Source organism: Tachyglossus aculeatus, chromosome 17 (genome assembly GCF_015852505.1).
Source record: "Tachyglossus aculeatus isolate mTacAcu1 chromosome 17, mTacAcu1.pri, whole genome shotgun sequence".
Taxonomy (NCBI): Eukaryota; Metazoa; Chordata; class Mammalia; order Monotremata; family Tachyglossidae; genus Tachyglossus; species Tachyglossus aculeatus.
Window position 1 is genome coordinate 10,924,621 of NC_052082.1, and position 15,034 is coordinate 10,939,654.

Consider the following 15,034-nt stretch of genomic DNA (forward strand, 5'->3'; position numbering starts at 1 on the left):
ATGTTGCCAACTTGGACTTCCCAAGCGCTTAGTCCAGTGCTCTGCACACAGTAAGCGCTCAATAAATACGATTGATGATGATGATGAGGACTGCGAGCCCCCCGTGGGACAACCTGATCACCTTGTAACCTCCCCAGCGCTTAGAGCATTGCTTTGCACATAGTATGCGCCTAATAAATGCCATTATTATTATTAATAGGTTGCCCATCCATCGCCCCATCAAGCAGACGCTCCTCACCGTCGGCCTTGAGGTCCCCTCCGTCGGCCCTCTCCCCTCCCCTCGTCCTCATTTTCCTCCCCCTCCAACCCAGTCCGTTCGCTGGCAAGTCAACCTGCCTCATTCTCGCCTCTCTCGGCCCTTCACATCCAGCAGAGCACCGCTCTCCCCGGCCGCGAAGCCCGACCGACATCACACCTCCTCCAGGAAGCCCACCCTGATTAATCTCTCCTCCCTCCTTTCTGCGTCTCCTACGCACTCGGGTCCCTGTCCGCGAAGCCCCGTGATGCGACTCCCCTCACCCTCATCTTACTTTTGTATCTATCTCGTTGCCAACCTCTCGCCCGCATCCTACCTCTGGCCCGGCACGCCCTCCCTCATGTTCAGTCATTCAATCGCATTTATTGAGCGCTTCCTGTGTGCAGAGCACTGGACTAAGCGCTTCTGAAACACAAGTTGGCAACACATAGAGACGGTCCCTACCCAACAACGGGCTCCCAGACTAGAAGGGGGAAACAGACAACAAAACAAAACAGGTGGACAGACATTGACTCTCCCCCATTTCAAAACCTTACTGAAGGCCCACCTCCTCCAAGAAGCCTTCCCTGACTGCGCCCTCCTCACCTCTTCTCCCATTCCCTTCTACGCCGCTCTTACTTGCTCCTTCATTTCCCTCCCTCCCTGCCCCATAGCACGGCAGGAGCCCGGGATTGGGAATGATAGGTTGTGGATTCTCATCCCGGCCGTGCCACTTGTCTGCTGTGTGATCTTGGGCAAGTCACTTCACTTCTCTGGGCCTCAGTTCCCTCACCTGTAATAATAATAATAATGGCATCTACTAATCAATCAATCAATCGTATTTATTGAGCGCTTACTGTGTGCAGAGCAGTGGACTAAGCGCTTGGGAAGTCCAAGTTGGCAGCATATAGAGACGGTCCCTACCCAACAGTGGGCTCACTGTCTAGAAGGGGGAGACAGAGAACAAAACAAAACATATTAACAAAATAAAATAAATAGAATAGATATGTACAAGTAAAATAAATAGAGTAATATTAAGCACTTACTATGTGCAAAGCACTGTTCTAAGCACTGGGGAGGTTACAAGGTGATCAGGTTGTCCCATGGGGGGGGGGGGGGCTCACAGTCTTCATCCCCCTTTTACAGATGAGGGAACTGAGGCCCAGAGAAGTGAAGTCACTTGCCCAAAGTGACACTGCTGACAATTGGCAGAGCCGGGATTTGAACCCATGACCTCTGACTCCAAAACCCGGGCTCTTTCCATTGAGCCACAATGCTTCTCCTAAAATGTAAAATGGGAGTGAAGACTATGAGCCCCCCGTGGGACAACCTGATCACCTTGTATCTCCCCCGGCGTTTCGAACAGTGCTTGGCACATAGTAAGCGCTTAACAAATGACATCATCATCATTATTATTATTATTATTATATGTATATATCTGTAATTTATTTATTTATATTAATGTCTGTTTCCCCCTCTAGATTATGAGCTCGTTGTGGGCCGGAATGTGTCCGTTTCTTGCTGTGTTGTACTCTCCCAAGTGCTTAGGCTTAGAGAAGCAGCGGGGCTCAGTGGAAAGAGCCCGGGCTTTGGAGTCAGAGGTGGTGGGTTCAAATCCCGACTCTGCCACTTGTCAGCTGTGTGACTTTGGGCAAGTCACCTCACTTCTCTGGGCCTCCGTTCCCTGCTGTGTAAAATGAGGATTAAGACTGTGAGCCCCATGTGGGACAACCTGCTTACCTTGTAACCTCCCCAGCGCTTAAAACAGTGCTTTGCACATAGTAAGCGCTCAGTGAATACGACTGAACGATTGGTTGCTTGCCCCCCCCCCCCCCTTGTAATTCGTTTGATGAGTGCCTCCCCACTTGGATTGTAAACTCCCTACGGGCAAGAGGAATTGCGTCGACTAATACTCTGTTGCGTTGTCCTCTCCCGAGCACTTTGCCCAGTGGTCTGCACGCAGTAAGCGCTCAATAAACGCCACCGATTAACTCCCGACTCTGTTGCACCCTCCCAATCGTTTAGGACGGTGCTCGGCCCGGCCTGTGCCCTCAACAAATACAATGGATGGTTGGTTTAATGGCTCAGTGGAAAGAGCCCGGGCTTTGGAGTCAGGGGTCATGGGTTCGAATCTCGGCCCCGCCAACTGTCAGTTGTGTGGCTTTGGGCAAGTCACTTCTTCGCTTCTCTGGGCCTCATTTCTCTCCTCTGTAAAATGGGGGTGAAGGCTGTGAGCCCCCCGGGGGACAACGTGATCACCTTGTAACCTCCCCAGCGCTTAGAACAGTGCTTTGCACATAGTAAGCGCTTAATGAATACCATCGTCATTTTTAATTATTCTTTAATGAGCGCTGCGCCCTCGAACCCCCTAGTCCTTGCCCTGATTCCAACCTGCTCCCCCACGGCTGCAGCCCTAAGCACTCAGTCCACTGCTCCACACACAGTAGCTACTTACTACATACTCCTGGTGGGTGTCCCCCTCCCCCCCGGTGCGTACTTCCCAAGCGCTTAGTCCAGTGCTCTGCACACAGTAAGCACTCAATAAATACGATTGATTGATTGATTGATCTTTGTCCTCCAGGGCCCCTTGGCTGCCACTTAGTTGTGCAGCCTAGAAGGAGCCTGGGCCTGAGTGGGACTCGCTATTCTTGAGAGCAGGGCTCTCAGTGGAAAGAGCCCGGGCTTTGGAGTCAAAAGTCATGGGTTCGAATCCCAACTCTGCCAGTTGTCAGCTGTGTGACTTTGGGCAAGTCACTTCAGTTCTCTGGGCCTCAGTTCCCTCATCTGGAAAATGGGGATGAGGAATGTGAGCCCCCCGTGGGACAACCTGATCACCTTGTAACCTCCCCAGCACTTAGAACAGTGCTTTGCACATAGTAAGTGCTTAATAAATGCCATTATTATTATTATTCTTGGCTGCAGGCGGCTACCGCCGCCTTTCCCCTCCACGATCCGCGCTCCAGGCTTCATTCATTCGTGCATTCATTCATTCACATTTATTGAGCGCTTACTGGGTGCAGAGCACTGGACTAAGCGCTTGGGAAGTATAAATTGGCAACATCTAGAGACGGTCCCTACCCAACAACGGGCTCCCAGTCGAGAAGGGGGAGACAGAGAACAAAACAAAATATGTGGATGGGTGTCAAGTCATCAGAATAAACAGAAATAAAGCTCTGTGCACATCATTAACAAAATAAATAGAATAGTAAATATGTACAAGTAAAATGAATAGAGTAATAGATCCGTCCAAACATCTATCCAGGTGCTGTGGGGAGGGGAAGGAGGTAGGGCCGGGGGGACGATGGGGAGGAGGAGAGGAGAAAGGGGGCTCAGTCAGTGCTTACTGTGTGCAGAGCACTGTACTAAGCGCTTGGGAAGTCCAAGTTGGCAACATCTAAGAGACGGTCCCTCCCCAACAACGGGCTCACAGGCTAGAAGGGGCAGACGGACAATTAAACAAAAAGTGGACAGGTGTCAAGTCGTCAGAACAAGTAGAATTAAAGCTAGATGCACATCATTGACAAAATAAATAGAATAGTAAATATGGACAAGTAAAATGAATAGAGTAATAAATCTGTACAAACATGTATACAGGTGCTGTGGGGAGGGGAAGGAGGTAGGGCGAGGGGGGACGATGGGGAGGAGGGGGAGAGGAAGGAGGGGGCTCAGTCAGCGCTTCCTGTGTGCAGAGCACTGGACTAAGCGCTTGGGAAGTCCAAGTTGGCAACATCTAGAGACGGTCCCTACCCAACGGCGGGCTCACAGTCTAGAAGGGGGAGACGGACGACAAAACAAAACATATTAACAAAATAAATAGAACAGTAAATATGTATAAATAAAATAGAGTAATAACTCTGTCGATCAATCAATCAATCGTATTGATTGAGCGCTTCCTGTGTGCAGAGCACTGGACTAAGCGCTTGGGAAGTCCAAGTTGGCAACATAGAGAGCCGGTCCCTACCCGACAGCGGGCTCACAGGCTAGAAGGGGGAGACAGAGAACAAAACCAAACATACTAACAAAATAAAATAAATAGAATAGATATGTACAAGTCAAATAAATAAATATTTAAAAATAAACATATCATCATCATCAATCGTATTGATTGAGCGCTTACTGTGTGCAGAGCACTGGACTAAGCGCTTGGGAAGTACAAGTCGGCAGCATATAGAGACGGTCCCGACCCAACAGCGGGCTCACAGGCTAGAAGGGGGAGACAGAGAACGAAACCAAACATACTAACAAAATAAAATAAATAGAATAGATATGTACAAGTAAAATAAAAAACTATTTAAAAATAAACATATCATCATCATCAATCGTATTTATTGAGCGCTTACTGTGTGCAGAGCACTGGACTAAGCGCTTGGGAAGTACAAGTTGGCAACATATGGAGACGGTCCCTCCCCAACAGTGGGCTCACCGTCTAAAAGGGGGAGACAGAGAACAAAGCCAAACATACTAACAAAATAAAATAAATAGAATAGATGTGTACAAGTCAAATAAATAAATATTTTAAAATAAACATATACACAGGTGCTGTGGGGAGGGGGAGAAGAAAAAAAAGGGGCTCAGTGAGCGCTTACTGTGTGCAGAGCACTGGACTAAGCGCTTGGGAAGTAGAAGTCGGCACCATAGAGAGGGAGAGAGAGGAAAAAGGGGGCTCCGTTCCGAGTTCCGGACTCCGGACTCCGGACTCCGGACTCCGCTCCGCTGGGCTCCGGGCTCCAGACTCCGGTCCGGTCCGGATGGATTCCGGGCTCCGGGTTTCCCGGGGAGCCGGACGGGACGGTCGGGGGGCGGGCGGGCGGGGCCGCCAGCAGGGGGCGGAGCCGAGCCGCCAGAGGGGGGGCGTGTCCTGCCCGGGCCGGCCACCAGGGGGCGGGTTTTCGGGGGCGCGGCTCGTCCTACGAGGGCGTGGCTCGGTGGAGGCGTGTCCTGCAAGGGGCGTCCAGGAGGGGGCGCGGTCCGCACGTAGACGCGTCCTGCAAGGGGCGTCCAGGAGGGGGCGCGGCCTGCGCGTAGGCGTGTCCTGCAGGGGGCGTGTCCTGCAGGGGGCGTGTCTCGGTGGGGGCGTGTCCAGAAGGGGGCGCGGTCCGCACGTAGACGCGTCCCGCAGGGGGCGTGGCTCTCGGTGGGGCGTGTCCAGGAGGGGGCGCGCTCTGCCCTTGGTAGCGTCCAGCGCCGTCTGCACGTCGAGGCGTGCCCCCGGAGGGGGCGTGGTCCACAGGGGGGCTGGCCCTACGAGGGCGTGGCTCGGTGGAGGCGTGTCCTGCAAAGGGCGCGTCCAGGAGGGGGCGCGGTCTGCACCTAGACGCGTCCTAAAGGGGGGCGTGTCCCGCAGGGGGCGTGGTCCATGGGAGGGCGTGTCTCTCAGTTGGGGCGTGTCCAGGAGGGGCGCGGTCTGCACTCGGTAATGCCCAGCAGGGGGCGCGGTCTGCACCGGGTAATGATGCCCAGGAGGGGCGCGGTCTGCACCGCCTTCCTTCCTCTCCCCCTCGCCCCCCTCTCCATCCCCCCATCTTACCTCCTTCCTTTCCCCACAGCACCTGTATATATGTATATATGGTTGTACATATTTATTACTCTATTTGTTATTTATTTATTTTACTTGTACATTTCTATCCTACTTATTTTATTTTGTTGGTGTGTTTGGTTCTGTTCTCTGTCTCCCCCTTTTAGACTGTGAGCCCACTGTTGGGTAGGGACTGTCTCTATGTGTTGCCGATTTGTACTTCCCAAGCGCTTAGTACGGTGCTCTGCACATAGTATGCGCTCAATAAATACGATTGATTGATTGATTGATTGCACGGGGGCGTGTCTCGGTGGGGCGTGCCCTGCAGGGGGCGCGTTCTGCAGGGGGAGTGTCTCGGTGGGGGGCGTGTCCGACAGGGGGCGTGGTCCATGGGAGGGCGTGTCTCTCAGTTGGGGCGTGTCCAGGAGGGGCGCGGTCTGCACTGGGTAACGCTGTCCAGCAGGGGGCGCGGTCTGCACCGGGTAATGCTGTCCAGCAGGGGGCGTGGTCTGCACGGGGGCGTGCCCAGCAGGGGGCGCCTGGGCGTCCGGTCGGGGCGGGGCGGGTCAGTTGCGGTTGTCCGTCGGTCCGTCGGCCCGTCGGTCCCGCTGGGGTCCGGGCTCAGCGGCGCCCCCCGTCGGTCGGTCGGTCCGCCCCCGTCGGTGCCCGTCCCGGCGCCCGCCCTCCCGCCCGCCCCCGTCGGTGCCCGTCCCGGTGCCCGTCCCGGTGCCCGTCCCGCGCGTTCCGGGGGCGATGGGCGGCGTGTGGTCGGCGCTGGTGCTGGGCGGGCTGGCGGGGGCGCTGCTGGCCTGGCTGGGCCGCGGGGCCGGGGGCGGGGGCCCCCCCCCGGAGGAGGGCCCCCCCCCGGAGGAGGAGCCCACCGGCCCGGGACCCACAGGTGCGGACGGACGGACGGGGGGGGGGGGGGCGGGGGCGGGGCTGGGGGCGGGCCGCCCACTGGGGGACACCACCTCCCCCCCATCCCCCCATCCCCCCATCCCCCGGCCCGGCCCTCCCTCAGTGACTCCCTCTAATTCCCTCCCCAGTTGATGTCCCCACCCTTATTAATTCCCCGTTTCCCCCTGATTGATGTCTCCCCCTAATACTATCTCCTCCTAATTGCCCCCACGCTGCCTCCCGCAATTCTCCCGTCTCCCCCTAATTCTCCCCATAATGCTTTCCCCTAATGTCTCCCCCTAATGTCTCCCCCTAATTCTTCACGCTACTACCTCCCGTATTTCCTTGTCTCCCCCAATTCTCCCCCCTAATGCTTCCCTCTTATGTCCCCCCTTAATTCTCCCCCCACTGCCTCTCCCAATTCCCCTGTCATCTCCCCCCAATTCTCTGCCTAATGCTTCCCCCAATTCTCCCCCCTACTGCCTCCACCAATTCTCCTTTCTCCCCCCAATTCCCTCCCTAACGCTTCCCCCTAAAATCTCCCCCTAATTCTCTCCTCTACTGCCTCCCCCAATCTCTCTGTCTCCCCCTAATTCTCTCCCCTACTGCCTCCCTCAATTTCCCTGTCTCCCCCAATGCTTCCCCCTAATGTCCCCCCTTAATTCTCCCCCTACTGTCTCCCGTTTCCCCCTAATTCTCTCCCTAGTGCTTCCCCCATCTCCCCTTAATCCTCCCCCCTACTGCCTCCCCCAATTCCCCTGTCTCCCCCTAATGTCTCCCCTTAATCCCCCCCCACTGCCTCCCCTAATTCCCCTGTCTTCTCCCCCTAATTCCCTAATGCTTCCCCCATCTCCCCTTAATTCTCCCCCCTACTGCCTCCCCCAATTTCCCTGTCTCCCCCTAATGTCTCCCCTTAATTCTCCCCCCTACTGCCTCCCCTAATTCCCGTCTCCCCCTAATTCTCCCTAATGCTTCCCCCCAATCTCCTCCTAATTCTCCCCCCTACTGCCTCCCCCAATTTCTCTGTCTCCCCTTAATTCTCCCCCCTACTGCCTCCCCCAATTTCTCTGTCTCCCCCTAATTCTCTCCCTAACGCTTCCCCCTACTTCCCCCTACTGCCTCCTCTAATTCCCGTCTCCCCCTAATTCTCCCCCTACTGCCTCCCCCACTTCTCCTGTCGCCCCCTAATTCTCTCCCTAATGCTTCCCCCTATCTCCCCCTAATTCTCCCCCCACTGCCTCCCCCAATTCCCATCTTCCCCAATCTTCCCCCAATTGATGTCTCCCCCATTCTCCCTCCTACTGCCTCCCCTAATTCCCCTGTCTCCCCCTTATGCTTCCCCCAAATGATGTCTCCCGCCTCCTGTCTCCCCCAGTTGTCTCCCCAATGCTTGCCCCAATGTCTCCCCTTAATTCCCCCAGTTCCTCCCCTATTCTCCCAATTGATGTCTTTCCCTAATTCTCCCCCAGTGGCCCTCCTTAATCCCCCTGATGCCTCCCCTAATTCTTCCCCTAATTGATGTCACCCCCTACTGCCTCTCCCAATTCGTTCCCGATGACTCCCCCAATTGGTCTCTCCTTAATTCCCGTCTCCCCCTAATTGATGTCTCCCCCTAATTCTCCCCCCACTGTCTCCCCCAATTCCCCGTCTCCTCCTAATTCTCCCCCTAATACTTCCCCCAATGTCTCCCCTTAATTCCCTTAATGCTTCCCCTAATTCTCCCCCAGTTGTCTCCCCCTAATTCTTTCCCTAACTCTCCCCCTAAATTGATGTCTCCCTCAATTCCCCTGTCTCCCCCAATTGATGTCTCCCCGTAATTCCCATCTCCCGGTAATTCTCTACCTAATCGATGTCTTCCCCTAATCCTTCCCAAAATGCCTCCCCTTAATTCCCATCCCCGGAATCCTTCCCCCTTATTCCCCTGTCGTCTCCCCCTAAAACCTCACCCTAATTCTGCCCCTAATTCCCCTATTGTCTCCCCTTAATCCCCCCAATTGATGTCTCCCCCAATTCCCCCCCATGATGTTTGCCCCTAATTCCCCCATCAGAGATTCCCAATTGATGTCTCCCCCAATTAATTCCCCCATCAGAGATTCCTGTCCTCCCTCTCCTCCCTAGAGCTTCTCACCCTGCTCCCCGCTTCCCCCGCAACCCGCAAAGATCCACGGCCTTGGAACGGAGCCAGTCAGAGGGGCACAGAGGAAGCAGGCTGGCTTAGCGGGTAGAGCCCAGGCCAGAGAGTCAGAAGGTCACGGGTTCTAATCCTGACCCCGCCAGCTGCCTGCTGGGTGACCTAGGACTAGTCACTTCACTTCTCTGGGCCTCAGTTCCCTCATCCGCAAAATGGGGATTGAGACTGTGAGCCCCACGCGGGACAGGGACTGCGTCCAGCCCGACTGGCTCGTATCCCTCCCGGCGCTTCGTGCAGTACCCGGCACACGGTAGGCGCCGAACAGACACCACTATTATTATTATCACTGTTACCTCAGAACTCACCCGTGTCCGCCTTCTCCGCCCTAGCTTCGGAGGGAAGGGGTGCCTGGGTTGGTTCTGGATTTGAACTTGAGGGCCCACGCCCTCGACCTTCCCCGCTTCCAGCTCATTCTTGGTCCCGGGCCGCCAGCCCGGTGAAGGCGTTGCTAGTCCGGCCTTCCCCGGGGCTCCGGTTTCCCGGCACGGCGTCTCCCAGAGGGTGGGTTGGCTCACGCACTTCCATTCTTGTCTCACCCTACAGAGCGACGTCAGGAACGCGAGCTCCTGGCCCACGCGCCCACGTGCGGGCCCCTGGACCCCAAGCCCTCCGGGGCCGCCCCCCGAGGGCCCCGGGATGATCCGAACCCCAAGCCGGGGGCCCCTTCCGCCCAGCTACCGGATGCCCGGCCCGGGGCTTCTCCCGCGCTAGCCGACTCGCTCCCGAGAGACGCCGCCGGCCTTCCTACGGGGGACGCTCCGGACCCGGCCCACCCCGGACATCGGGGCCGGGAGGGGACCGGGCGGCCCCGGGAGCCGACCCCCGGCGGGGACCCGGCGGCAGGCGGAGGAGGCCCCGGCGGAGCCACGGGAGGACCAGAGCCCGAGGCCAGGGCCAAGTTGGTGGTGGCGGTGCCCCCGATGCCCCAGCCCGTCACCGTGCGCTTCCGCGTGCACTACATCACCCGCTCGGCCGCCCAGAAGCTGGCGGTCACCGGCGACCACCGAGCCCTGGGCGCCTGGGAGGCCCACGTCCCCCTCCGAGGGGACAAGGGCGGGTTCTGGTCCGGCGCGCTGGCCCTCCCCGGGGAGACCCGGCTGGAGTGGAAGTTTGTGGTGGTGGAGGACGGGAGGGTGGTCCGCTGGGAAGAGGGCCCCAACAGGCGCCTGGACACCGGGCACCAAGACGCGGAGGTGTGGCGGTGGTGGGGGTGTCCCTGACGGCCCCCCCGGGGGCGGCCGAGCCGTCGCCACGCCGGGCCTGGGCGTCCTCCGCCTCGCCCCGGGGGGTCGTCTGGGCTCTCCCCGGCGGGCCTCGTCCGGACAGGGCCCGATTTCCGGGCGGCGTAACCGGGGCTTCGACGGGAGAAATGGCGCCTTGAGTCGTCGGATGGCGCGGGAACGACCGCGGGCCTTCCCGGAGAGGGGACCTCGCCTTCGATCCGAGCCCGACCCTCGTCTGCCGACGGACGGGAGGAAGCCCACGTGCTGAGCTTTGACGCGCTCCCGGGATGGCGTTCCCAGACCCGCATCCCGGCGGCCCCGGCAGGAGGGGAGGAGAGAGGCTTTTCGGCTTTAATTTCTGGTAGCCGACTCTGCAATAAAGCTTGCTATTTTCCTACGCTTCGTGGTCGTGAGTGGTGTGTCGGTCGCATAAAGGGTTCGGCGCTTAGTCCAGTGCTCTGCACACCGTAAGCGCTCAGTAAGTACGATTGAATGATTAAATGAATCAGCAGAGCTGTGCTACGGCTTAGGATGTGGAAGACCCTGAGTTCTGCGGGGGGGTTTTGGTGGTTCATTCATTCGATCGTATTTATTGAGCGCTTACTGTGTGCAGAGCACTGTACTAAGCGCTTGGGAAGTCCAAGTTGGCAACATATAGAAACAGTCCCTACCCAACAGTGGGCTCACAGTCTAGGCGGCGGTTGTACCAAGGCCAAGCTGGGCGCAGCTGGAGCAGAATTTGGGGATTTGAATCTCAGGGTGAACAAGGTTACTTTAAGTCTCTTCTCATTCATTCATTCGATCGTATTTATTGAGCGCTTACAGTGTGCAGAGCACTGGACTAAGCCCTTAGGAAGTGCAAGTCGGCAACATACAGCGTGGCTCAGTGGGAAGAGCCCGGGCTTTGGAGTCAGAGGTCATGGGTTCGAATCCCAGCTCCTCCACGTGTCTGCTGTGTGACCTTGGACAAGTCACTTAACTTCTCTGCACCTCAGTTACCTCATCTGTAAAATGGGGATGAAGACTGTGAGCCCCACGTAGGACAACCTGATCATCTTGCATCCCCCCCCAGCGCTTAGAACAGTGCTTTGCACATAGTAAGCGTTTAACAAATGCCATCATTATTATTATTATTATTATACAGAGTCAGTCCCGAACTGACGGACTCACAGTCTAGAAGGGGGAAACGGACAACAAAATGAAACAGGTGTTTTGTCTCCTGCAGGTGGAAGGGAAAATTGGCTCCGGCTGGGGACATCAAATCTGAACTCGGTCTTACATCAGCTAATGGCCCGGATCTTGTGTTTCGTTAGCAAAACCTCATCAGGCTAGAGTTTTTGGAGAAGAAATGGTGCCAAGCATTTAGAAACTAGCTCGGGCTAGAAAAGCCCTGCCTGCGGCTGTAAAACCGGTGCAGGGAGGGCCCGGAGAATTGGGTCAGTCGCTTTGGAGCACAGATTTGCCAGCGCTTAGAAGGGGACACTCCTTTCCAAAGGCAATTTGCTACGCTACTAAGCTATTGAAAGCCTCTGTAATTGTCACTCCAAGTCTGAAAATGCCCAATGAGATGATGGATAACTTTGTCCTTTAAATTCGTGCCTCGGGGAGGGGAGAAAACAGGCTCGAGTTGGGTATTCGAAGGGACAAAGGGTGTTTGTTATTTTCGTAGCTGTGAAGATTATATCAGGGATGAGACACCTATACAATCTTTTTACGAGATGGATCTGTGTCAAGAGAATTGCATTTCCGTGGAAAGGTCAATCAATCAATCAATCGTATTTATTGAGCGCTTACTGTGTGCAGAGCATTGTACTAAGCGCTTGGGAAGTACAAGTTGGCAACATAAGGTGAGGTGAGCAGTGAAGTGAACAGACTTCACTGTCCACGCGTTGAGTTTCCCAGGATTTAGCATGGGTAGGTTTCTTCCTCCCTCTAGAACTTCAATTTTAGCCTTTAATCATCTCCTCCAGAAACCCGACTTGAGTTGCCTAGTTTCAGTTTACAGTTCATTCATTCACTCGTATTTATTGAGCGCTTGCTGTGTGCAGAGCACTGGACTAAGCGCTTGGAAAGTCCAAGTCGGCAACATATAGAGACGGTCCCTACCCGACAGCGGGCTCACAGTCTAGAAGGGGGAGACAGAGAACAAAACAAAACATGTGGACGGGTGTCAAGTCATTCATATTCATTCATTCAATCGTATTTATTGAGCGCTTACTGTGTGCAGAGCACTGTAGTAAGCGCTTGGGAAGTACAAGTTGGCAACATAGAGACGGTCCTTACCCAACAACGGGCTCACAGTCTAGAAGGGGGAGGGAACTGAGGCACAGGGAAGTGAAGTGACTTGCCCAAAGTCACCCAGCTGACAAGTGGTGGAGCCGGGATTTGAACCCATGACCTCTGACTCCAAAGCCCAGGCTCTTTCCACTGAGCCACACTACTTCTGAGCAGCGCTTAAGCGCTTACTATGTGCCAAGCACTGTTCTAAGTGCTGGGGAGGGTCAAGGTTTTCAAGGTTGTCCCACATGGGGCATTGCTAGAGAATTGCAAGAGAAGCAGCATGGCTCAGTGGAAAGAGCCCAGGAACTGAGGCCCAGAGAAGTGAAGTGACTCGCCCAAAGTCACACAGCTGACAATTGGCAGAGCGGGGATTTGAACCCATGACCTCTGACTCCAAAGCCCGGGCTCTTTTTACAGAGCCACGCTGCTTCTCTAGCAATTGTCTGCTGGGTGACTTTGGGCAAGTCACTTAACATGGCTCAGTTCCACTGGCCAAGCTAGGAATGGAATGGGTAGGCCTCTTCTTGACTCGCCCTCCTGTAAGTTGAGGCTGGTAGACTACCAGAAATTCTCCAGGTGCCACCCTGAGAGGGGGCAAAGCACTGTGTTAAATGCTTATTTCATCCACAGATATGGCCGCAGCCCTCATCTGTAAAATGGGGATTAAGACTGTGAACCCCCCGTGGGACAACTTGATCACCTTGTAACCTCCCCGGCGCTTAGAACAGTGCTTTGCACATTGTAAGCGCTTAATAAATGCCATTATTATTATTATTATTCTCTGTGCCTCAGTTCCCTCATCTGTAAAATGAGGATGAAACTGTGAGCCCCATGTGGGACAACCTTGATAACCTTGACGATCCCCAGTGCTTAGAACAGTGCTTGGCACATAGTAAGCGCTTAACGAGCGCTGCTCAGAAGCAGCGTGGCTCAGTGGAAAGAGCCCGGGCTTTGGAGTCAGAGGTCACGGTTCAAATTCCGGCTCCACCACTTGTCAGCTGTGTGACTTTGGGCAAGTCACTTCACTTCTCTGTGCCTCGGTTCCCTCATCTGTAAAATAGGGGTGCTGACTGTGAGCCCCCCCGGGGGACAACCTGATCACCTTGTAACCTCCCCAGCGCTTAGAACAGTGCTTTGCACATAGTAAGCGCTTCATAAATACCATCATTATTAACAAATACCATCATCATTATTATTATTAGAACCCAGGTCCTCTGATTCCCAGGCCAGTGTTTTATCGCCAGGGCCACACCGCTCGGGCAGAAAGCCCGCGGGGAAAGAGAAATCATTCTTGTTCGCCGAGTCATTTCTGCTGCTTAGACTGTGAGCCCACTGTTGGGTAGGGACTGTCTCTATATGTTGCCAACTTGCACTTCCCAAGCGCTTAGTACAGTGCTCTGCACACAGTAAGCGCTCAATAAATACGATTGATTGATTGATTGCTGCTGAGATTCCCCATCTTGCCCTCACAATGAAACTGACATTTCCCATCTGAAAGCAACAGTTTCCTCGGGAAACTACAAAGACAAGGCCCATATGCAGCGCTTAGAACAGTGCTTTGCACATAGTAATCGCTTAATAAATGCCATTATAATTATTATTATTATTATCCTCCAGTCGGAAGCTAGGAGAAATAGCTCCCTGGAGGGTCTTCAAAGTTAGCTAGGGGCAGGCCATTAGCATGCGAAACACCTCCTTTCTTAAACAGACAGAAATATCTTTCTCCATTTACCTCCTGGAAGAGACTTCACTTCCACATGCAGCTTAATAAATGCCATTATTATTATTATTATTATTATTTTATTATTATTATCCTCCAGTCGGAAGCTAGGAGAAATAGCTCCCTGGAGGGTCCTCAAAGTTAGCTAGGGGCACGCCCTTAGCAATGCGAAATGCCTCCTTTCTTAAACAGAAATATCTTTCTCCATTTACCTCCTGGAAGATACTTCACTTCCACATGCAGCTTAATAAAAGCTATTATTGTTATTATTATTATTATTATTATTATTTTATTATTATTATTTTATTATTCCAGTCGGAAGGTAGGAGAAATAGGTCCCTGGAGGGTCCTCAAAGTTAGCTAGGGGCACACCCTTATCATACGACATGCCTCCTTTCTTAAACAGAAATATCTTTCTTCATTTACCTCCTGGAAGAGACTTCACTTCCACATGCAGCTTAATAAATGCTGTTATTATTATTATTATTTTATTATTATTATCCTCCAGTCAGAAGCTAGGAGAAATAGGTCCCTGGAGGGTCCTCAAAGTTAGCTAGGGGCAGGCCCTCCTTTCTTAAACAGAAATATCTTTCTCCATTTACCTCCTGGAAGAGACTTCACTTCCACACGCAGCTGGTCGATGTTGCATTTTAAAACTCAGATTACAAGACTGGGAGGATTTTTTTTTTTAATTACATTCCCATAGGGAAAAAAAAAATACCTCATAGGAGAAGGCATATTTTCAACCTTACTGTTGGCCGGGCAGAGTCCGCAGGGAAAAATTCGGCCGACGAAAGCTTATTTCAGTAGCATTTTCTCCTGGTCTTTCACTTTCTGTATCCTCTTCTCTTGAGTTTTGATCATTGATGACATGGCTGCCGGTAGCAATAAAATACCAGGTTAGACCGGATTGAAATTGTTTAGGCTCTCAGCTTTACCACGCCGGTTTGCGCTATTATTAACACATTCGCAG

The 15,034-nt window shown here is 54.0% G+C and overlaps 2 protein-coding genes across 2 annotated transcripts in view; one reads left to right on the forward strand and one right to left on the reverse strand.

Moving 5' to 3' along the window:
• Positions 1 to 6,235: 6,235 nt before the first annotated feature.
• Positions 6,236 to 10,458, forward strand: STBD1 (starch binding domain 1). The gene is made up of 3 exons (XM_038758785.1): positions 6,236 to 6,257; positions 6,376 to 6,648; positions 9,382 to 10,458. Exons 1-3 carry the CDS (start codon positions 6,236 to 6,238, stop codon positions 10,056 to 10,058), a joined length of 972 nt encoding a protein of 323 aa, XP_038614713.1. The 3' UTR covers positions 10,059 to 10,458.
• A 4,328-nt stretch (positions 10,459 to 14,786) lies between these two features.
• The window catches only part of CCDC158 (coiled-coil domain containing 158), a 131,410-nt gene continuing 131,162 nt past the window's right edge, over positions 14,787 to 15,034 (reverse strand). Inside the window, exon 27 of the mRNA XM_038759470.1 lies at positions 14,787 to 14,936. Coding sequence (XP_038615398.1) covers positions 14,860 to 14,936 — 77 coding nt within the window. The 3' untranslated portion in view covers positions 14,787 to 14,859. The remainder of the gene's footprint in view (positions 14,937 to 15,034) is intronic.

Excerpts from the sequence above, each read along its gene's own strand:
- STBD1 (XM_038758785.1), top strand. The coding sequence starts at position 6,236 with ATGCTGTCCAGCAGGGGGCGTG. Across the intron at positions 6,258-6,375 it reads GCTGTCCAGCAGGGGGCGTG|CGGCGCCCCCCGTCGGTCGG; the intron begins GTCTGCACGGGG and ends GTCCGGGCTCAG. Across the intron at positions 6,649-9,381 it reads CACCGGCCCGGGACCCACAG|AGCGACGTCAGGAACGCGAG; the intron begins GTGCGGACGGAC and ends CTCACCCTACAG.